Below are 24,534 nucleotides of genomic sequence, written 5' to 3' on the forward strand. Positions count from 1 at the left end.
GGCTGCCTCAAGCCGTAATCCCATCTTTTTCCCATCTTTCAGTCATTGGCGGTCTTCTTTTTTCTTTTTCCTCCTCTTCTTCTTCATATGCTAAAACTTGAAAACCGCCATTACTATTACTATTACGATTCTGCAATTTAAATTCCCAGTTCAACTACTTTCTTCTTCAATTTCAACTCCCGCTCGATGACCGCAGCAAGTTCTTAAAAAATTTATCTTACTATATTTTTTTTTTTTTTATTCGTTGTTAATACGTTTATTCATACACTGTTACGAAAATTTAACCTTTTTAAGATACTTTCAAGCCTTCGCCATAACTTGATTTATCTTCCTATCTCTCTCTCTACAATATTTAACCGCAGGCTGCCTCAAGCCGTAATCCCATCTTTTTCCCATCTTTCAGTCATTGGCGGTCTTCTTTTTTTTTCTTTTTCCTCCTCTTCTTCTTCATATGCTAAAACTTGAAAACCGCCATTACTATTACTATTACGAAAACCGCCATTACTATTACTATTACGATTCTGCAATTTAAATTCCCAGTTCAACTACTTTCTTCTTCAATTTCAACTCCCGCTCGATGACCGCAGCAAGTTCTTAAAAAATTTATCTTACTACTATATTTTTTTTTTTTTTCGTTGTTAATACGTTTATTCATACACTGTTACGAAAATTTAACCTTTTTTAAGATACTTTCAAGCCTTCGCCATAACTTGATTTATCTTCCTATCTCTCTCTCTACAATATTTAACCGCAGGCTGCCTCAAGCCGTAATCCCATCTTTTTCCCATCTTTCAGTCATTGGCGGTCTTCTTTTTTCTTTTTCCTCCTCTTCTTCTTCATATGCTAAAACTTGAAAACCGCCATTACTATTACTATTACGATTCTGCAATTTAAATTCCCAGTTCAACTACTTTCTTCTTCAATTTCAACTCCCGCTCGATGACCGCAGCAAGTTCTTAAAAAATTTATCTTACTATATTTTTTTTTTTTTTTATTCGTTGTTAATACGTTTATTCATACACTGTTACGAAAAATTAACCTTTTTAAGATACTTTCAAGCCTTCGCCATAACTTGATTTATCTTCCTATCTCTCTCTCTACAATATTTAACCGCAGGCTGCCTCAAGCCGTAATCCCATCTTTTTCCCATCTTTCAGTCATTGGCGGTCTTCTTTTTTCTTTTTCCTCCTCTTCTTCTTCATATGCTAAAACTTGAAAACCGCCATTACTATTACTATTACGATTCTGCAATTTAAATTCCCAGTTCAACTACTTTCTCTTCTTCAATTTCAACTCCCGCTCGATGACCGCAGCAAGTTCTTAAAAAATTATCTTACTATATTTTTTTTTTTTTTATTCGTTGTTAATACGTTTATTCATACACTGTTACGAAAATTTAACCTTTTTTAAGATACTTTCAAGCCTTCGCCATAACTTGATTTATCTTCCTATCTCTCTCTCTACAATATTTAACCGCAGGCTGCCTCAAGCCGTAATCCCATCTTTTTCCCATCTTTCAGTCATTGGCGGTCTTCTTTTTTTTTTTCTTTTTCCTCCTCTTCTTCTTCATATGCTAAAACTTGAAAACCGCCATTACTATTACTATTACGATTCTGCAATTTAAATTCCCAGTTCAACTACTTTCTTCTTCAATTTCAACTCCCGCTCGATGACCGCAGCAAGTTCTTAAAAAATTTATCTTACTATATTTTTTATTCGTTGTTAATACGTTTATTCATACACTGTTACGAAAATTTAACCTTTTTTAAGATACTTTCAAGCCTTCGCCATAACTTGATTTATCTTCCTATCTCTCTCTCTACAATATTTAACCGCAGGCTGCCTCAAGCCGTAATCCCATCTTTTTCCCATCTTTCAGTCATTGGCGGTCTTCTTTTTTTTTTTCTTTTTCCTCCTCTTCTTCTTCATATGCTAAAACTTGAAAACCGCCATTACTATTACTATTACGATTCTGCAATTTAAATTCCCAGTTCAACTACTTTCTTCTTCAATTTCAACTCCCGCTCGATGACCGCAGCAAGTTCTTAAAAAATTTATCTACTATATTTTTTTTTTTTTTTATTCGTTGTTAATACGTTTATTCATACACTGTTACGAAAATTTAACCTTTTTTAAGATACTTTCAAGCCTTCGCCATAACTTGATTTATCTTCCTATCTCTCTCTCTACAATATTTAACCGCAGGCTGCCTCAAGCCGTAATCCCATCTTTTTCCCATCTTTCAGTCATTGGCGGTCTTCTTTTTTTTTTCTTTTTCCTCCTCTTCTTCTTCATGCTAAAACTTGAAAACCGCCATTACTATTACTATTACGAAAAACCGCCATTACTATTACTATTACGATTCTGCAATTTAAATTCCCAGTTCAACTACTTTCTTCTTCAATTTCAACTCCCCCTCGATGACCGCAGCAAGTTCTTAAAAAATTTATCTTACTATATTTTTTTTTTTTTTTTATTCGTTGTTAATACGTTTATTCATACACTGTTACGAAAATTTAACCTTTTTTAAGATACTTTCAAGCCTTCGCCATAACTTGATTTATCTTCCTACTCTCTCTCTACAATATTTAAACCGGCAGGCTGCCTCAAGCCGTAATCCCATCTTTTTCCCATCTTTCAGTCATTGCGGTCTGCGTCTTTTTTCTTTTTTTCCTCCTCTTCTTCTTCTTCATATGCTAAAACTTGAAAACCGCCATTACTATTACTATTACGATTCTGCAATTTAAATTCCCAGTTCAACTACTTTCTTCTTCAATTTCAACTCCCGCTCGATGACCGCAGCAAGTTCTTAAAAAATTTATCTTACTATATTTTTTTTTTTTTTTATTCGTTGTTAATACGTTATTCATACACTGTTACGAAAATTTAACCTTTTTTAAGATACTTTCAAGCCTTCGCCATAACTTGATTTATCTTCCTATCTCTCTCTCTACAATATTTAACCGCAGGCTGCCTCAAGCCGTAATCCCATCTTTTTCCCATCTTCAGTGGATTGCGTCTTCTTTTTTCTTTTTCCTCCTCTTCTTCTTCATATGCTAAAACTTGAAAACCGCCATTACTATTACTATTACGATTCTGCAATTTAAATTCCCAGTTCAACTACTTTCTTCTTCAATTTCAACTCCCGCTCGATGACCGCAGCAAGTTCTTAAAAAATTTATCTTACTATATTTTTTTTTTTTTTTTATTCGTTGTTAATACGTTTATTCATACACTGTTACGAAAATTTAACCTTTTTTAAGATACTTTCAAGCCTTCGCCATAACTTGATTTATCTTCCTATCTCTCTCTCTACAATATTTAACCGCAGGCTGCCTCAAGCCGTAATCCCATCTTTTTCCCATCTTTCAGTCATTGGCGGTCTTCTTTTTTCTTTTTCCTCCTCTTCTTCTTCATATGCTAAAACTTGAAAACCGCCATTACTATTACTATTACGATTCTGCAATTTAAATTCCCAGTTCAACTACTTTCTTCTTCAATTTCAACTCCCGCTCGATGACCGCAGCAAGTTCTTAAAAAATTTATCTTACTATATTTTTTTTTTTTTTTATTCGTTGTTAATACGTTTATTCATACACTGTTACGAAAATTTAACCTTTTTTAAGATACTTTCAAGCCTTCGCCATAACTTGATTTATCTTCCTATCTCTCTCTCTACAATATTTAACCGCAGGCTGCCTCAAGCCGTAATCCCATCTTTTTCCCATCTTTCAGTCATTGGCGGTCTTCTTTTTTCTTTTCCTCCTCCTCTTCTTCTCATATGCTAAAACTTGAAAACCGCCATTACTATTACTATTACGATTCTGCAATTTAAATTCCCAGTTCAACTACTTTCTTCTTCAATTTCAACTCCCCCTCTCGATGACCGCAGCAAGTTCTTAAAAAATTTATCTTACTATATTTTTTTTTTTTTTATTCGTTGTTAATACGTTTATTCATACACTGTTACGAAAATTTAACCTTTTTTAAGATACTTTCAAGCCTTCGCCATAACTTGATTTATCTTCCTATCTCTCTCTCTACAATATTTAACCGCAGGCTGCCTCAAGCCGTAATCCCATCTTTTTCCCATCTTTCAGTCATTGGCGGTCTTTTTCTTTTTTCTTTTTCCTCCTTCTTCTTCATATGCTAAAACTTGAAAACCGCCATTACTATTACTATTACGAAAAACCGCCATTACTATTACTATTACGATTCTGCAATTTAAATTCCCAGTTCAACTACTTTCTTCTTCTTCAATTTCAACTCCCGCTCGATGACCGCAGCAAGTTCTTAAAAAATTTATCTTACTATATTTTTTTTTTTTTTTATTCGTTGTTAATACGTTTATTCATACACTGTTACGAAAATTTAACCTTTTTAAGATACTTTCAAGCCTTCGCCATAACTTGATTTATCTTCCTATCTCTCTCTCTACAATATTTAACCGCAGGCTGCCTCAAGCCGTAATCCCATCTTTTTCCCATCTTTCAGTCATTGGCGGTCTTCTTTTTTCTTTTTCCTCCTCTTCTTCTTCATATGCTAAAACTTGAAAACCGCCATTACTATTACTATTACGATTCTGCAATTTAAATTCCCAGTTCAACTACTTTCTTCTTCAATTTCAACTCCCGCTCGATGACCGCAGCAAGTTCTTAAAAAATTTATCTTACTATTTATTTTTTTTTTTTTATTCGTTGTTAATACGTTTATTCATACACTGTTACGAAAATTTAACCTTTTTTAAGATACTTTCAAGCCTTCGCCATAACTTGATTTATCTTCCTATCTCTCTCTCTACAATATTTAACCGCAGGCTGCCTCAAGCCGTAATCCCATCTTTTTCCCATCTTTCAGTCATTGGCGGTCTTCTTTTTTCTTTTTTCCCCTCTCTCTTCTTCATATGCTAAAACTTGAAAACCGCCATTACTATTACTATTACGATTCTGCAATTTAAATTCCCAGTTCAACTACTTTCTTCTTCAATTTCAACTCCCGCTCGATGACCGCAGCAAGTTCTTAAAAAATTTATCTTACTATATTTTTTTTTTTTTTTATTCGTTGTTAATACGTTTATTCATACACTGTTACGAAAATTTAACCTTTTTAAGATACTTTCAAGCCTTCGCCATAACTTGATTTATCTTCCTATCTCTCTCTCTACAATATTTAACCGCAGGCTGCCTCAAGCCGTAATCCCATCTTTTTCCCATCTTTCAGTCATTGGCGGTCTTCTTTTTTCTTTTTCCTCCTCTTCTTCTTCATATGCTAAAACTTGAAAACCGCCATTACTATTACTATTACGATTCTGCAATTTAAATTCCCAGTTCAACTACTTTCTTCTTCAATTTCAACTCCCGCTCGATGACCGCAGCAAGTTCTTAAAAAATTTATCTTACTATATTTTTTTTTTTTTTATTCGTTGTTAATACGTTTATTCATACACTGTTACGAAAAATTAACCTTTTTTAAGATACTTTCAAGCCTTCGCCATAACTTGATTTATCTTCCTATCTCTCTCTCTACAATATTTAACCGCAGGCTGCCTCAAGCCGTAATCCCATCTTTTTCCCATCTTTCAGTCATTGGCGGTCTTCTTTTTTCTTTTTCTCCTCTTCTTCTTCTTCATATGCTAAAACTTGAAAACCGCCATTACTATTACTATTACGATTCTGCAATTTAAATTCCCAGTTCAACTACTTTCTTCTTCAATTTCAACTCCCGCTCGATGACCGCAGCAAGTTCTTAAAAATTTATTTACTATATTTTTTTTTTTTTTTATTCGTTGTTAATACGTTTATTCATACACTGTTACGAAAATTTAACCTTTTTTAAGATACTTTCAAGCCTTCGCCATAACTTGATTTATCTTCCTATCTCTCTCTCTACAATATTTAACCGCAGGCTGCCTCAAGCCGTAATCCCATCTTTTTCCCATCTTTCAGTCATTGGCGGTCTTCTTTTTTCTTTTTCCTCCTCTTCTTCTTCATATGCTAAAACTTGAAAACCGCCATTACTATTACTATTACGAAAAACCGCCATTACTATTACTATTACGATTCTGCAATTTAAATTCCCAGTTCAACTACTTTCTTCTTCAATTTCAACTCCCGCTCGATGACCGCAGCAAGTTCTTAAAAAATTTATCTTACTATATTTTTTTTTTTTTTTATTCGTTGTTAATACGTTTATTCATACACTGTTACGAAAATTTAACCTTTTTTAAGATACTTTCAAGCCTTCGCCATAACTTGATTTATCTTCCTATCTCTCTCTCTACAATATTTAACCGCAGGCTGCCTCAAGCCGTAATCCCATCTTTTTCCCATCTTTCAGTCATTGGCGGTCTTCTTTTTTCTTTTTCCTCCTCTTCTTCTTCATATGCTAAAACTTGAAAACCGCCATTACTATTACTATTACGATTCTGCAATTTAAATTCCCAGTTCAACTACTTTCTTCTTCAATTTCAACTCCCGCTCGATGACCGCAGCAAGTTCTTAAAAAATTTATCTTACTATATTTTTTTTTTTTTTTATTCGTTGTTAATACGTTTATTCATACACTGTTACGAAAATTTAACCTTTTTTAAGATACTTTCAAGCCTTCGCCATAACTTGATTTATCTTCCTATCTCTCTCTCTACAATATTTAACCGCAGGCTGCCTCAAGCCGTAATCCCATCTTTTTCCCATCTTTCAGTCATTGGCGGTGCGCCCGCCCCCCCACCCCCACCACCAATACCGTTGAACACTGTTTCTCACCCCCACCACCAATACCGTTGAACACTGTTTCTCACCCCCACCACCAATACCGTTGAACACTGTTCTCACCCCCCCACCACCAATACCAGTATACCCCGTTCTCTCTATCTACACCGGATACACCTTACTCATCTACGCTGGGTACGCCCTACTCCCTCCTCCTCCTCCCACTACCACTTCTCCTCATATGCTTAAGACAAGCTGCTAGCGCCATAGCTCATCAACTGCCCACCGATCTTACGCTTCCTCCTGACACTGCCTCAATCCGACCATCCCCTTTTAGTACCCTCCCGCCTCGTCACCTACCCATTCTAAGTACCCCCCTACCCATTCTAAGTACCCCGGACCCCACCCCAAGTACCCCGGATCCCCAAAATACCCCCGTCCCCAAAGTACCCCGGACCTCGTTGCCCCCGTGCCGCTGACACGTTAAAATGCTCGAATCCGATCGTGACGATGCCGGACCCTCCGGCCCCTGTGCAGGTGGCACGTAAAAAGCACCCAATCCACTCACGGAGTGGTTGGCGTTAGGAAGGGCATCCAGCCGTAGAAACTCTGCCAGATTCAGACTGGAGCCTGGAGCGGCCTTGGCTTCCCAGACCCGGTCAAACCGTCCAACCCGTGCTAGCGCGGAAAGCGGACGTTAAACGATGATGATGATGATGATGATGATGATATATATACACACACACACACACACATAACTAATATACTGTATGTCAGTCATTATTGAATATAAAGCATTGTTATTGTATGCAATAATAATGATTTTTCCCATTAGTTCAAGTACACAAAATTAGAAGATGGGTTTAAGATTACTGAATGATAATAACAATAATGATAATAATGGTTTCAAATTTTGTCAAAAGGCCAGCAACCTTAGGTAAAGGGGTGAGGTGGTTACAGTGACCCCAGCACTAAACTGGTGTCTTTCTATTGCATTTCTAAGTTATATATTTGTAACTAACGAAAAAAAAACAAAACAAATACTATAAAGACAAGCAAAAAATGATACTTCTCATCTATGAGAACATATTTGGCAAGACTCTGCTAAAGACTTAAAATATATTGGAGAAAGACATGAGATTGTGTGGCATTCATTCTTTTCTCAATGAAAACTAATGGTTTAAGCAAGAAGAAAACCACTTAAATAACAAAATAAATAATAAGGATTCCTAATATAGGCACAATGTCTCACTTTTGGCAGAAGGGGAGGCATAATCGATTACATCAAACCACCCAGTCTATACTTCACTGGTACTTATTTTAATGAATTCAGAAAGAGGAAAGGCAAAGTAGATACTGGTGGGATTTGAACTCAGAAAGTAAAGAACTGTAACTAAACACTATAAGGCATTTGAAAGGAATATGCTGTTGCATGTACAGACATAAACACACATTATCAGGACTAAAGTTTGGATACAGTGGTGTGATGATGAGTTCAGAGAGGTTTGAATTCTCAACACTGTTGATTTAACAACAAACATCTTGCCAATCAGTGCTGTTTATAGCCAAGTGGATTGGGATATTTGAGGGTTAAGCACCTTCACTGTAGACTGAAGAAAACATTTATTATATGTATGTGTGTTGCCACAATAAAATGTACCTTGAACACAATGTAAGGTGTTGAGAGAATTTTATAATCTTGTCAAAGACATAGCAACTTCACTGGTGCTGGTGCCATGATAAACTGCATTCAGTATGCCTTGTGGAGCAGTTTGTGAAGGGCATTCAACAGTGGAAATCAGGTTAAAATGAAATATATGAGATGTGATCCTCTGACCAATTCAAGAAAATACTAACTCTCAATAAGAACTGACACAAACTGTGGCAACCTATCTGATCCATGCCAGCAAGGAACATGGGCATAAGACAATGATTTATATTCATAAATATATATATAAAACAATGATATGCAAATAAATAGAGAGAACTGTTTGTATGTATATGTTCATTCATTCATTCAAAGTTGATGATTGTTACTTAGAGTTTTTCATGTTTGCATTTGTTGAAGCAATAAAATGCCTGAACAAATGCATCCCTAGGAAACTCAGAATAGCAACAGACTAAATCATCAGCCTTGAATGGATAAATAAAATCTACCACATTTGCCAAAACAGGCTTTTCAAACAAACACACACACACACACACACACGAGTGTGAGTGTGTGTAAGTAGACAAGATAGGTAGATAACACAAATTATTTGAAATAAAATATATTACATATCTGATGGTACGTTTGGCTGAATATAGCTGTGGATGATGGATTCCCTCCATCTTACTTATACCCATAAACAAACACATAAATGAAGAACAAGTATTCAGATTAAAAATAAGTACTAAAAGCACTGAGATTCATTAAGTATCTAAAAAGCTCTCGATATTCAGTTAATTAATAACAGGCTTTCTTTTATTGTTTTGAGAGTTAGCAACCATATACCAAATCGATTTTGGTGGTCTTGAAGAATGAAATTCTTCCAAAAGTAAGGTATTCAAATACAGGAAAAGTAAGCAAAGAAAAAAAGAAAAAGGTAAGAAAAAAAAGTAAAATGGGTACTAAATTTCTAAAGGAGGGAGTTTCTATATATATTCACTTACCATGATCATTGTACTAGCTAAATCCCTTCCAACAATTTCACTACATTTTTTTTTAAAATGGGAACCACAAAATTTAGTGAATGAGTTTAAATATAGTCATTTTGTTACTTTATATAGCTGTAAAATCTTCCTCAGAAAAGTTTTGACTGTCTACATGTGTATACACATACATGGATATATATTTTAATGGGATCGTCAGAGGTAATGAAGGAGCTTCTAGAAAGTCACTTGATCTGCTCAATCTAGCAGCTAAATCTCCCAAAACAAACTCCCAACTGCTTGTAATATGAAACCCTATAAACCCTTTAAACCAGCAAAAAAAACAAAAAAACTTGTCTATAGTTACAGAACCTTCTCAGTTTAACAGCCAAATCTCTCCTTAAATAACTCTTTGTCATTTCCCAAATGATGAAAGACACAGCAATATCTGGTTTCTAAATGATCCAGTGACTGCATCCTTGACATAAGCCTGCTTAAACATATTAGCCTAAAGCTATTCAATACCAACACCAATAACCTCTCACAGAATCCAGTAAGGGATCAGCTATGTAGTCACTTTTTGTGCTAAAAGTAACAGCCAAATATCTCTCAAATCCACCTTCCTGTCTCATACAAAAAAAAAGCACACTAAGAAAAATCTGGAACATCATAGGTCTGCTGGATCAGAGCTGACTTGAGGATCAACAACATTAACCACTGCTTCAAACTAAATCAACATACAATTTTACTTTACAGTAGCAACAATTAGAACTTTGCTTGTCTGCTTTTGTTTTTTATATATTGTTTTATATCTATTTATCTAAGACATCATGAAAACATTAGCTTGCCTATTGCTGAAGTAGTTGTTTTCACAGATATGGCTGTCTTTTCCTACTGCTAAACACATATCTAGGGCAACCAGAATTAAGTGGAAATTAAACAGAAGAGGTGCATGTTACTATTGCAATGTTGTTGACCTCCAGATCTGTTCTGATTCCTGACTGCACAGACCTGTGACTCTAGGTATTCCAGTTGTAACAGTCCTGTATCTAGGATTACACCAATGTGTTGTTTCCTTTTTTTAAGATGGTTGGGTGTGATCTGAGAAAAATTTAAGTGCTATTTCTGGCTTGTTAAGCATCTGTATAGAAACCCCCTTAATGGTTTTAGAAATCTATGTTGATGTGCTAAAAGAAGAATGTGAATCAATATTTTTAAAAAGGATACATTGCCAGAGAGAAAAATGAAGCCCTGTCTAAAAGGTTATATCATCAACCAATTCTTGTGACTAACCTTAGAATTATACATTTGTGTTTTGTTTAGAGGACCTAACACAATAGTCACAATGGTCTGCACTTTCATATCACAGTCCTTGTATTGTGCTGCTATACTATAAAAACTAATGCAGGACATAAAATATAAAGGTGTATTGAAACAGTAAACTTGTAAGGTTTCATTTCATTGATAAAAGTTTTAGTTCTGCTTTTTTTATTGGTTTGATGGAAGTGGTTTTGTCCATAACCTTTACAGATCTCTGAAACCAATGATTTAGACGTGGTCAATGTTTTTGAATAGTTACAAGCTGACAGCTTTAAGAAAAGCAATGGCAGGAAAGGAGTGCAAAGGTTGATGTTTTGGAGAACAAAGAACAGAGTATAGTGGTTAGGGTAGAGTCTAGGGGTAGTAAACACAATATAGGTTTTAAATCGAGAGGTAAATGAATCAGTAGTGCACAAAATGAGCCAGATTTGAGGAGCAGGTATCACAGTAGTAGGGGTAGAAAAAGCGGAATGAGACAGTAGATATGTAAGCCAGAGGTTGGGGAGTGTTGGGAGCTAAAACTCTTCTAACTATAAATCCTTAAATAGCTCCCTAACCCTTTCCCAAACGATGAATGATGAAGAAATATCAATAACTTGCTTTTAAATGATTCACTGATTGCATCCTTGTCCTGTACATATATCTGTACCATGGCTCCTAGTACCATGATAATGTAAGACCTTATGACTATTTGGTTAAGCACTCCAGCAGTTTAACTCCACAATTATTGAGTACCATATATGGATTTAAAGTCAACCTGCTTATAATATGTCAGGAGATACTTTATATCTCATGATTTACAGACAAATTATATAGGATAGCTTCTTTCAATTTGTTAAGAGACTGTCTTGCTCCTGTAGTTCAGTTATAGAAATGAATTGGCTCAGTGGATAAGGCATTGGACTATCAGCTCATAGGTCAGCAGTTCAAATCCCCAGCTGGGGATTTGTCATGTTACTGAATTTTGATAATGTTAACAGCAGGTTTAAGCAGTGTTGATGGCAGTGGTGATGTTGTAAGTAGCAATATTATTTTATCAATCCCTGGAAAGTGGAAAAGTAAAGTAAATCCAGGCAGGATATCAATTTAGTCTGTAAAGAGTTTTAAATAAATACTGCCAAGTATCTTATTCACTTCTCTATCCATTGGCTTAACATGACATTTCATTTAACATTGGCTGATATGAGAGATAAAAGGCCTAACTTGAAACTAGCATGATTGAAATACAGAGTGGGAGTGAGGCAAGGGTTACTGAATACTGTAAAACATTTAAAAGCCCAATGTTTCTCCAATTTCTCCAATTCCACCATTCTATATAATAATGTTTCTAATTTAAGAACAAGACCAGAAATTTGTGAGGAAGTCTTAACTGATTTCATCATTTCAAGACTTAAGCGATACTTTATTTCAGCAACCCTGTAGGGATGAAAGGTAAAGCTGGCCTTAGTGAGATTTGAACTCAGAACTTAAAGAGCTGAAAGAAATACCACAAGGCATTTTGATCAGTACGCCAAAGATTCTGCCAATCTATCACAACAACAACAATAATAATCCTTTCTACTACTGGCACAAGGCCTGAAATTTTGGGGGTGGGGACCAGTTAATTACATTGACCCCAGTGCATAACTAGTACTGAATTTATCAACCCTAAAAGGATGAAATCAAAGTCGACCTCGGCAGAATTTGAACTCAGAATGTGAAGACAGACGAAATATTGTTAAGCATTTTACCCGGCATGCTAACAATTCTGCCATCTTGCCGCCTTATTAATAATAATAATAATGATAATAATCTTTTCTACTATAGGCACAACGCTAGAAAATTTGGGGAGGGGACCAGTCGATTACATTGACCCCAGTGCATAACTGGTATTTATTTCATCGACCCCCAACAGGATGAAAGGCAAACTTAACCTCTGCAGAATAATAATGGTTTCAAATTTTGGCACAAGGCCAGCAATTTTGGGGTATGGGATAAGTCATTTACATCAACTCCAGTGATCAACAGGTATATATTTTATCAACCCTGAAAGGATGAAAGGTAAAGTTGACTCAAGTAAAATTTGAACTTCAGAACATAAAGATGGACAAAATGCTGCTAAGCATTTTGCCAGCTTGCTGCCATAATAATAATAATAATAATAATAATAATAATAATAGTAATAATTTCAAATTTAGGCACAAGGCCAGTAGTTTTGAATTATGGGGAAAATCAATACCATTGACCTCCAGTATGTGACTGGTACTGTATTTTACCAAACCTGGAGAGATAAAAAGCACAGGTGATTTAAATTCAGAATGTAAATTGGTAGAATAAATACCATAAAGCCTTTTCCAATGTTCTTGGTACAACACAAAACATTTATATAGAAGATGGTATGGTTGATTGAACTATAACAATATTACTAGCATTCCTTTCAGTTTCACTAGCTCCTTGATCAATAAAGGACTAAGTTGATCCAAATAGAATTTCACCTCAGAGCTAAGATCATAAATCCCTTAAGTGCTCATCAGCATCATTTAACGTTCATTTTCTATTATGGCATGGGTTGGACAGCTCACCAAGAGCTGGCAAGGCCACGAGCAACATCAGGTTCTATAGCTTGTTTTGACTTGATTTCTACAGTTAGATGCCCTTCCTAATGCCAACCACCTTACAGTGTACTGGGCTTTTTAAGTGGCACCAGTGCTTTGTATGTGGCACCTTCACTAGTGCTTTTTAAATTGAGGGGCCAAGGTGGGGGATCTTATGCTGAGTATAGGAATGCAGCATATAAGGATAAGTATAAATACATTAAAGAGAAAAGTAATACTAAGATCTGTAAATATTGTTAGGGCATTTTCACATTACTTTTGTTAATACTAAAAGTCTTAAATATACCTAACTTATTTTGATATAAGAAAGAAAAGTATAATAATAATAATAATAATGATGATGATGATGATAATTCTTTCTGCTGGAAGCACAAGGCCTCAAATTAGGGGGAGGGGATTAAGTTGATTACAATGACCCCAGTGCGTAACTGGTACTTGATTTATCGACTCCGAAAGGATGAAAGGCAAAGTCGACCTCAGCAGAATTTGAACTTAGACAAAGTGGCAGATGAAATACTGCTAAGCATTTTGTCCGATGTGCTAACGATTCTGCCAGATCACCACCTTAATAATAATAATCATCATCATCATCATCATCATCATAATAATAATAATAATAATAATAATAATGGTTTCAAATTTTGGCTCCAAGCCAGCAATTTTAATGGGAGAGGGTTAGTCAATACCATCAGTACCAGTACTTGACTGGTACTTTATTTTATCAATTCTGAAAGGGTGAAAAGCAAACTGACCTCAGCAGGTCTGAACTCGGAGTGTGAAATGCCAGGATAAATGTTGTAAAGCATTTTCTTTGATGCTCTAACGATTCTGCCGAACTACTATTCTTTATTATAACAACAACAACAATCCTTTCTATTATAAACACAAAGCCTGAAATTTGGTGGGGACGGGGACTAGTTAATTACACCAACCCCAGTATTCAACTGGTACTTATTTCATCAATCCCGAAAGGATGAAAAGGAAAGTCCACATCAACAGAATAATGTTCATGATGATGATTAATTACACAGACACATTTTGTGAGGAATGGGTATAGCTGGTTCAGTCAATTTCAGTCCCTCATAGAGGTTTATTCTATCAAAACCCTCCAATCCTTCCATTTTTCCCCTTGGAAGGATAAACGACATCATGACTAACAACTGTATGAATGTAATAACAATAAGGGGATTCCTGTATTTGCCCAAGGGCAACAAAAATAGAACAATGAAATACATTATTGGACAATAGACATGCATGAACACAAGATGTGATAAACCTTTCTCACTCCCATAGAAAAATGATGATAATAAATAGGGAAATCCCTTGAATAGGGTTTAGAAAACAGTCCTAGAATTTCTATGTTTATCTTCCATGGAATATTCCAAATAGTAGAAGATAGAATAAAAACGCTGAAAAATAGTCTCACTAAAAAATTTTCATATTATTGCGTAAAAGACTTCAGTTTTGCTCACTCACTCGTTTTCTCTCTCTCTCTCTCTCTCTCTCTGTTAACTAATGATGAAAGATCACACAAAATTATTAATAGGTATTTCCAACTTCGGCACAAAAAAAATCACAAATCTTTCAGAAAGGTGGTGGAGATGTGCTGTCTATTGAATAAAACATGTCTGTTTGACTGGTAGTTGTTTTAATGGACCCAGAAGGAGAAAAATAAAAAAAAAGGACAATGTTAGAATTTGAACTTGAAACATCTTGGGATGTAAAAAAAAGCATAACATACTGCTGAGACATCTAGTTCCCTACTATATTTTCAACTATAACACCAACAATAATAATTTGAAAGATGGCTGAAAACTTGTGGATACCTAAGGTTACAGGTAGTAACCCACAACCCAAGCAAATCCTACCAGGAATAAGACCAAACCTGAGCCAAACCAAAAATAATAATATCTTAGTAATAATAATAATTATTTCTAAAAAAGGCACAAGACCTCAGATTAGGGGACAGAGGGGTGATTAAATTGACTCCAGCACTTGACTGGTATTTTATTTTACTAACCCTTGAAAGATGAAAAACAAAGTTGACCTCAGCAGGATTTGAACTCAGAATGTAAAGGCCCAGAACAAATAAAGGAAGATATTTGTATGGTATTCTAACCATTCTGCCAATCCACTGCTCTGCGGCTACCAATAATAATAATAATAATAATCATGGATTCTATTGTGAGCACAAAGCCTAAAATGTGGGGAGACAGTGAAGGTAAGTCACTTGATCCCATAATATGACTGGTATTCAATTTGGCCAGCCTCAGAAGGGATGAAAGTGGTTTCTAAAATTTGTAGGTATTGTAATTTGAATTAGACCAGCGAATAGCTGGTTCTTACATCATCGACATCTAACAGATGAAAGAGCCAAAATGACCTTAGTGTGATTTGAACTCGGAGCCCTGAAGCATGGAGCTAAACACGATAAAATATTGAGTACAATGCCCTATAGCTGTGAATTTTCTTAATAATAATAATAATAATAATGATAATAATAATAATGGTTTCAAATTTTACCACAAGGGCAGCCATTTTAGGGGAGGGGATAAGTCAATCACATCGACCCCAGTGTTTCACTGGTACTTAATTTATCTACCGCAAAAGGGTTAAAGGCAAAGTTGACTATGGTGGAATTTTAATATATAATAATAATAATGATAAAGATGAGGATGATGGTGATAGTGATGAAGATGACAATGATGGTAGTAATGATGATGATGAGGTTAGTGATGATGATGAAGATGATTATGATGTGTATTTTGGAATTTATGATAATGGCTTCTTGTACAAAGAATTCCTGAAACCTATGATTTGTAAAGGGAATATGTGAAACTAAGATGCTTATGCCTTTTTTTAAGAGCCCTAAAGAATTCAACTGAATGAGAAAGGGTCCAACAAGGAACCATTATTGATTGCAGATTTGATTCAATGAGAACCTAAACACACACACATACACGTGTCCCACTCTCTCACTCATTCTCTAGTTTTATATATATATATATATATATATATATATATATATAATATATACACACATAGATATATATATATATAATTTTCTTCATATATTCTTTTATTGGTTTCATCTGCTGGGCTATGGGCATACTAGGCCGTAACATACGTATTTATAAATGAACACACACACACTCAGATACATTAGGATATATAAATATAAAGATTAGGTGAATAAAGAGTGAGAGATGAAAAGTTAAATGCAAGAATATGGAAGCAAAAACAAAAACGGAAGGAAAACTTACATCACCAGCCAGTAGCCTCCATGGTGTCTGTCTTGAGACAGACTTCACATCTTCGTGGGTTATGAATACAATCCCCATTTGTACAGTTGTGTCTTACTAGACACATACATTGACAGGCGACAAAATTAAAAATTAATGATAACGACGAGGCCTCGACGACGGCCACAACTAACAAACAGAGAAAAAAAAATCACTTCGAATTACTTAATTCCATCCATATTTCAATAGAACATGGAATGATGATGACGCCGACGAATAAACTAGTTGAGAACAACTGACTAGATAGAACGATAGTTAGATCGATCGAGTACCACTATCGTTTAGCTGCGTGACGTATAAAGATATGTATAACTGTGTGTGTATGTGTGTGTTTCTCAGATGATAAGGTGCCTCAGAAACGTCAAGTAGAAGCAACTCTGAGACTTGTTAGCTACATACGTATGTGTGCGTGTGTTTGTACGATGTATCATACAAACGCATTTCTCACGCACACAGCTAAATATAACATATACACACATATATATGTGTGTGTGTGTGTATATATATATTCACATAGACAGACAGCACCGTTTCATAAATGGTTAGAACTAGGTCAGAAAAGGAAGTGGCGGCAGTGGCAGCAGCAGCAACGGTGGGGAGGGGGAAGGGGTGGTGACGGTGGTGCTAGGCAACTGGTAATGGTAACAGCAACAGCAGTGGAATAGCAGCAACAATGGCAGTGGTAGTAGTAGTAGCAGCAGCAAGTGTAAGAGATAGCTGTAGTAGTCGTAGTGGTGGTAGTTAGCAGAGGCGGCGTGCCTCAGCAAGAACTCTATAAACACGAATAGCACTGGACTGCAACGTTGGGCAACGGAAAGTCATTGACTGAAGGGTGGGGATATGGGGTAGGGAGAAGGTAAGGGGCCCGGTCGGGAGAATACCAGGAGATGGAGCGAAGCGTGTGCGTGTATGCGGGGCTGGGTGGGGGGGAATTGAGTGGAAGACGGATAAGTGTAAGTTGTGGTGGTGGTCGTGGCAGGACTTTTTCGCGGGTGGGGTGGGGAGCTGAAGGGGGGGAATTCTAATTCTCACACATACATACAAGCATACATACACACACACACACACAAATATACACGACCTGATGTTTGTTCCCACACTGTTACAGACAAAAAAAAATAAACAAAAACAAAGAAATACATAAAAATTTCAATTCCCATAACCTCCACCATGGCCGCCACCACTGATACCAATACCAACACTAAAAATATATACCACCCGCCCACCCCCAGCAGCACCACCACCACAAGCACTACCACCGCCAACATCATTATCATAATAATAAAGTAATTTTTTCACTGCCACTAATTACTCTCGCCTTCACCACTCCCGTTGGCATCACTATCATAATCACCATCATCATGTTCTCTATTTTTATATACGTAATTTTCCTCACCCATTCTTGAGCTCACTCACACACACACACACACACACACACACATCGCAATCATCAGTGGAAACAGTCTCAGAAAATTAAAGCACCAGGATTTACATATGGGAAGTGTAAGGGAAGTGATTTCATAATTTTACATTTCTAAAAGACATAAGATTAATGTATAAGTGGCACAAAATATACATATACCAACCACATGGTTCTGGGTTCAGTCCCATTGCGTGGCACCTTGGGCAAGTGTCTTCTACTATAGACTCGGGCCGACCAAAGCCTTGTGAGTGGATTTGGTAGACGGAAACTGAAAGAAGCCTGTCGTATATATATATATATATATATATATATATATGCGTGTGTGTGTGTTTGTGTGTCTGTGTTTGTCCCCCTAGCATTGCTTGACAACCGATGCTGGTGTGTTTATGTCCCCATTACTTAGCGGTTCGGCAAAAGAGACCGATAGAATAAGTACTGGGCTTACAAAAGAATAAGTCCCGGGGTCGAGTTGCTCGATTAAAGGTAGTACTCCAGCATGGCCGCAGTCAAATGACTGAAACAAGTAAAAGAGTAAAAGGGTATATGTATATACAAACATATACACTCACAGTCATGTATATATACCCTTTATGTATGTTTGTGTGTGTGTGTGTGTGTACTGAAATTTTGCCACCTTTTACGAGGAAATAAGGATCTTTCTGGCACTGCTGCTCCACCCCACCCAACCCTCATTTTCCTCTCTCCCCCCACCCACCTCCAGTGAAAGGAAACTGGTCGGTTGATGTTAACTGAAATGTCACTCAGGGTAATGGATCCAAACTAATGTGAAGTGTGGAAAGAAGGACGAGAGGAGAGGGGAGAGGAATAAAAACTATCACAGGTGTTTAAAACCTATTTATGATTTGGAGTCCAAATTTATTTGGCTAGTCTTTCCTTTTCCTTCTTCTAGGTTGATGAATTAATAAAATCAAGCATGTACTGGAGATGATGTGACTGTTTCCATCTCAACCCCACAAAATTTCTGATCTTGAAAGAAGACAATTGTTAACCGTGCCAAACAAAATGCTTTTCAGCATTTCTTCCGGGTTCTTTACCTTCAGAGTTCAGATGCCATTGAGGTCAACTTTGCTGTTTGTCCTTTCAGGACTGATAAAATAAATACTAGTTGAGCACAGGGGCTGACGTAATTGACTAATCCCCTTGTTCTAAAATTACTGGCCTTGTGCCACAAAATTATAAAGAACTATTATTAATTATTATTATTATTATTATTATTATTATTGAGTGAGAGAGCATTGATACTGGGGTAAAATATACGAAACTCAGTATACCCATCAAGCCTACCCATTTGATAAGGGGTCATCAGGCACATGCAGCACAACTGTATATGTGTGACACGGTGATCTCATATCAATATAAACAGCCCATGACCTTGCAGGTGGCACCCAGTTAGAATTTTTATCAGGTTGAGTAGCCCATCCCACTCAACAGGTCCCTGAATAAGGATTGTTTAAGGATGTTGAACAAAACACCCATGCTTCCAGAGGTGAATTATCCAAACCTCAAAGAATTCCTCTCAACACATGGCTATGATGCTCCCCCACTACTTCTGCTCGTGATCAGAGATGCACATATCGTCAGTCACTAAGGGACATGCTCAACTGGTTAAGGTCAAACAACTGACAAGCAAATTTGTGGTATTCAGCAGAATATTTGCTGTAGCCCATTTTTATACCAAGACAAAACAATGTACATGATAACACTTCCAATCAGTCAAAACCAGAAGCCATGAGAGCCACTGCCTGGTACTGCATCAGTGCATTTATTATAATTTTATAAATGTGGTGAGCTGGCAGAAACAGTAGCACACCAGGCAAAATGGTAAGCAATATTTCATCCGAGTTCAAATGTAGCCAGAATCAACTTTGCCTTTCATCCTTCCAGGGTCAATAGATTATGTACCAGTGAAACACTGGGGGTCGATGTAATCAACTAGTCCCCTCCCTCAAAATTTTAGGCCTTGTGCCTTTAGTAGAAATGATTATTATTGTTGTTGTTGTTATTATTAAAGCAGCAAGATGGCAGAAGTGTTTGTACGCTAGGCAAAATGCTTAGCTGCAGTTCGTGTCTGTCTTTACATTCTGAATTCAAATTCCACCGAGGTCAACTTTGCTTTTATCCTTTCGGAGGTTGATAAAATAAGTACCAGTTGAATACTGAGTTTGATATAATTAATTTCTCCCCTCACCCAAAATTGCTGGCCTTGTGCCAAAATTTGAAACTCTTATTATTATTATTAAAAGTGGCAAGCTGGTAGAATCATTAGCACACCAGACAAAATGCTTTAGGGCATTTCATCTGTCTTTACGTTCTGAGTTCAAATTCTGCTGAGGCTAACTTTGCTGGTCATCCTCCTGGCTTGCCATTTGCCAGTCCTCACTCAAACCGTCCAACCCATGCCAGCATGGAAAGCAGATGTTAAACGATGATGATGATGATGATTTTCTTTCTCAATTGTAAAAACACACATTGTATTTTCTACACAATGTGTAGAAAACACACACATTGTGTTTTCGAATGTCCAAGGTCAACTTTGTATTTCACCACTTGGGTGTGTCAATAAATACGTACTGATTAAGTACTGAGGCCTATTTAGTTGACTGTGTTTCCTGCCACCTTTTTTTATAAATTTGTGACATTATCACAATTGTAGTGTCTTGGCTGAAATCACATGGGTACTAAATGTCTTGTATTAGTTGAAACCACATGGGAGATTAAATGTCACATGATGGAAGAAACCACATAGAGGATTAAATGCCTTGTGTTGGTTGAAACAACATGGAGGATTATATGTCTTGTGCTATTATTTGGTTATACTCTGAGTTTAAATCTCACTATGCCAACATTGTTTTCCATCCTAAACTGCTAAACTAAATTGCCAAGTGCACTTGTGACTGAGTAAAGGAACTGCGTTTATTTCGCAGGTTTGTCCTTAATAACTTCGTTGGTGCACAGAGTTAAGTACTGGGGTCAATTCTCTAGAATATATCCTACTTCTATAAACATGTAGCTTCATACCAATGTAAAAAAAATTGATAAAATTTTTTAAATTTATCATTATTAGTATTGTTATTATATTAGACAAAATGTGTTGTGATTTTTGTTCTGGCTCATTACTCTGGGCTCAAATCCGACTAAGGTCAACTTTATCTTTCATCCTTCCAGGATCTGTTATAATATAGTAATAGTCAAAAGTACTGGACTCAGTTTAATCAAAACACACCACCCTCTGAATTTCTGACTGCAAGAAAAATTATTATTGATGACATCATAAGGATTTGGAAACATTGAAAAAGTGAAATAATTCGTTTTTGGAATGGTGAATCTTGGAGTAGATGAAGCTAAAAATAATAGCTTGTAAATAATGGGTTGGAAAAGAAAAACCCTTTGGATCGAAGAAGTTAAAGGCTGCATCTGCTTCAAGATTCACTGTTCCAAAAAGAAAATCCCACTTGTAACTTAATTCCCATTTTCACAGTCTGTAACCACTAGGAGTGCTGTTATGCCATGTAAATTCAGGGTACAGGAATGGCTGAGTGGGGAAGAAGTTCATTTCATGATGCTTAATTTCTAGTTCATTTTCAGTGTGCAGCATCCTGGGTGTCTTCCACCATAGCTCTGGGAAGGACAAAGAGCTCAGCCAAAGCCTTCTGAGTGAAATTTGAGAAACACTGCACAGACGTTCATCAGTGATCCTTTTCTTGGGTGGTACTCTTAATCCATCACCCAATTTGACACCAGCTTCTGGCCCTCGGGTGCCTTTACTAATGTGCACACTATTGCAAGTAATAGGTTTGCATCGCTAATCTGAAGATAACTTCCTCTTACAAGTCTTACAGGTCTGTAAAAAGGTTATGGGTACTGACCTTTCTCCTCTCTTTAAGCCACTGGTTCTCAATCAGAGTTCATATGACCTTTGGGGGTTGTTAAAATTTATGTGCAATATATTACTTATACTTCTACAATGCACAAAATATTTTATCGGTTTTTTATTTATACAATTCCTAATAATATATGATACTAAAAATATAATATGATTGTTTTTAAAACATTGAATGGATATGAGAGTCCAGCAGAGTAAATTAGGAATCAAATGGGTCCATATGTAAACAATGATTGAGAAACACTGATGTAAACCATTAACAAAAATATTGACAGAAAGCACAAAACAGAATTTAGGTTACATTGAGGTTGACTTGATGTTATCAGTATTTGAAATATTAGGCAGTAAATTAAATTAAGTGGCAGGGAGAATATAGAGAAAGCATTCATAAGTATAGAAGATAAATTAAATTTCTTATAGTTTATAACACCAGTATAATCCATTCCTTCTGGTGCTGTATGTCAATGAGTGTCAACTTATAATGGTTTCTAGCATCCAGTATTGGCACATTTGAAGTCAAGAGTATAATGGATTTAATAAATCCCAGTATAGAACTAGTACTTAATTTAATGACCTCTAAAAAAATAAAAGATAAAGTTGACTCCAATAAGATTTGAACTAAGAATCATCTACAGAAAGGCAGACAGAGAGATTCTTGTATTTTTTTACTGGTTTCAGCCATTGGACAGCAACTGTTCTGAGGCTGAGGCATGCTTTTAAAGGTTTTAGTTGATCATATGAATAACAGTACTTACTTCAGTTTCAAACTTATTTATTAATCTTTTTGACAAACTGCTAAGTTACAGGACAAGAAAGGGACACAGCATCAACATCAACAATACTGATTTTGAATCTAATGTAAATAAACACAGACATAGGAACACACACACACACATGTGGAAACTATGAGGTTGCAAAGTACTTCTTAACCACACACTGTCATCATCGTCATCCTCATCATTTTAATGTCCACATTTCCATGCATGCATGGGTCAAATGTGAAACTTATTGAGGTGAACTCTCTGCAGTCAGATGCCCTTCCTGTTGCCAATCCTCACTTATCTCCAAGCAAAGTAATGCTTCCATAGGGCCAAATAAGTTTTCACAGAATATTGGAAATGAATGATGCTGCTTGTATGACAGTGACACTCACAACTATCATGCAATATCAAGACATACTTTATAATCTCCTCTTCTTCCTAGCTCTCCTGTGTGACCCTTCTGTCTGGCATTTGCCATGATAGATCACTAGCCACTACACATTCTTTATTTTCTCTCCTTGTTTCTTTCTGTGGAAGAGCGTAGGCTCAAAACATTAAAGACTTTTTCACTTCCCGAGCGTTATACTAATACATCTGTTTGTTATCTACACCACCTGTCTTTGTCTTTTGTTTTTTTTTGTGAATTCTCCCCCATTACATACATACATGCTTCTTTTAGTGTTTGTCTACCAAATTCACTAATAGGGCTTGGTTGGCCTGGAACTGTAGTAGAAGACACCTGCCCAAGGTGCCACATAGTAGGACTACACTCAAAGCAACATGGATGGAAAACAAACTTCTTAACCACACGGCCACACCTGTATAAATAGATATACATATATAACGATATAAATAGATATACATACACACATACATACTCTGAACTTCTAATTCTATATGTTGCCCTCGCCACCTCACACACACACAAGAAATCTAAACCTTCCACCAGATTACGTGATATTTAACTAAGTATTCTTCTATTTTCAAAGAAGAATGTTATACCATACAGTATAATGTCAGTTATAGACAAGCTAAGTATGCAAGTTGATTTCTACTCCCAGTTGTATCATTTCACTTCATCTACAATGTAAAGTATGTTTTCAAAAACTTCCTAAAGCACCTAAAGGTCTTGTCAGTGCCTAACTATAATTCCTGAATATTAAGCAGATGTGTGACATGTCTATCTTTAGATAGGAGGTCAGTCTACTTCAAGTGCTTACTGTTGTTAACTCCCAGTTCATTTCTGATGGAACAGATTTATAGCTAAAGACATTCCAGTCATGGCCATCACAACATTTTTCTTGACATAGTATGTTTCCTTTTTTTAAGAAAGTAGAAAGAATGAAATTTAGATGCTTTTTCAAGAAATTCGAGTGATCACATAGTCAATTCCTACATTCATTCATAAAGACTTGTGAACTTGCATAAACTTGGGTAACATATCTATGCAAACGATGGCATATGAAAGTAAGCGTTTAAAATCTGAATACACAGGGAAACACAACAAGAATCATAGATTGGAACTCAGGACTTATATATTCTAACCTATATTTTCACTTAAATCACCTGCATGTCTCCTCTTCTATAAGTACGACATCAACATAAATCTGACAAGAACCTCATTAAGTTCCCTGAATTAATTATGTGCCAACTCTTCTATTATATATCAGTTTGTAAAAAAGATTATGGACACTATGGTGTCTTGTTTATAATCTAATGATCAACAAATATTGTAGGCACACACACACAAATATATATATATGTATATATTCTTTTATTTGTTTTAGTCATCTAACTTTGGCCATGCTGGAGCAGCGTCTTTAGTTGAAGAAATTAATCCCAGGACTTATTCTTTGTAAGCCTAGTACTTATTCTATTGGTGTCTTTTGCTG

General features: G+C 36.1%; 1 protein-coding gene across 3 annotated transcripts in view; it reads right to left on the reverse strand.

Moving 5' to 3' along the window:
- Positions 1-24,534, reverse strand: part of LOC115219087 — a 263,042-nt gene that overhangs the window by 83,399 nt on the left and 155,109 nt on the right. For 2 of the 3 annotated variants that reach the window (XM_029789153.2, XM_029789155.2), the window contains exon 1: positions 16,516-16,944. The exons of the other annotated variant lie outside the window; for it this stretch is intronic. In XM_029789153.2, coding sequence (XP_029645013.1) covers positions 16,516-16,593 — 78 coding nt within the window. In that variant the 5' untranslated portion in view covers positions 16,594-16,944. Of the gene's footprint in view, positions 1-16,515; positions 16,945-24,534 lie in introns of those variants that run through there. 3 annotated transcript variants of the gene reach the window in all.

Source organism: Octopus sinensis, linkage group LG14 (genome assembly GCF_006345805.1).
Source record: "Octopus sinensis linkage group LG14, ASM634580v1, whole genome shotgun sequence".
Lineage (NCBI taxonomy): Eukaryota > Metazoa > Mollusca > Cephalopoda > Octopoda > Octopodidae > Octopus > Octopus sinensis.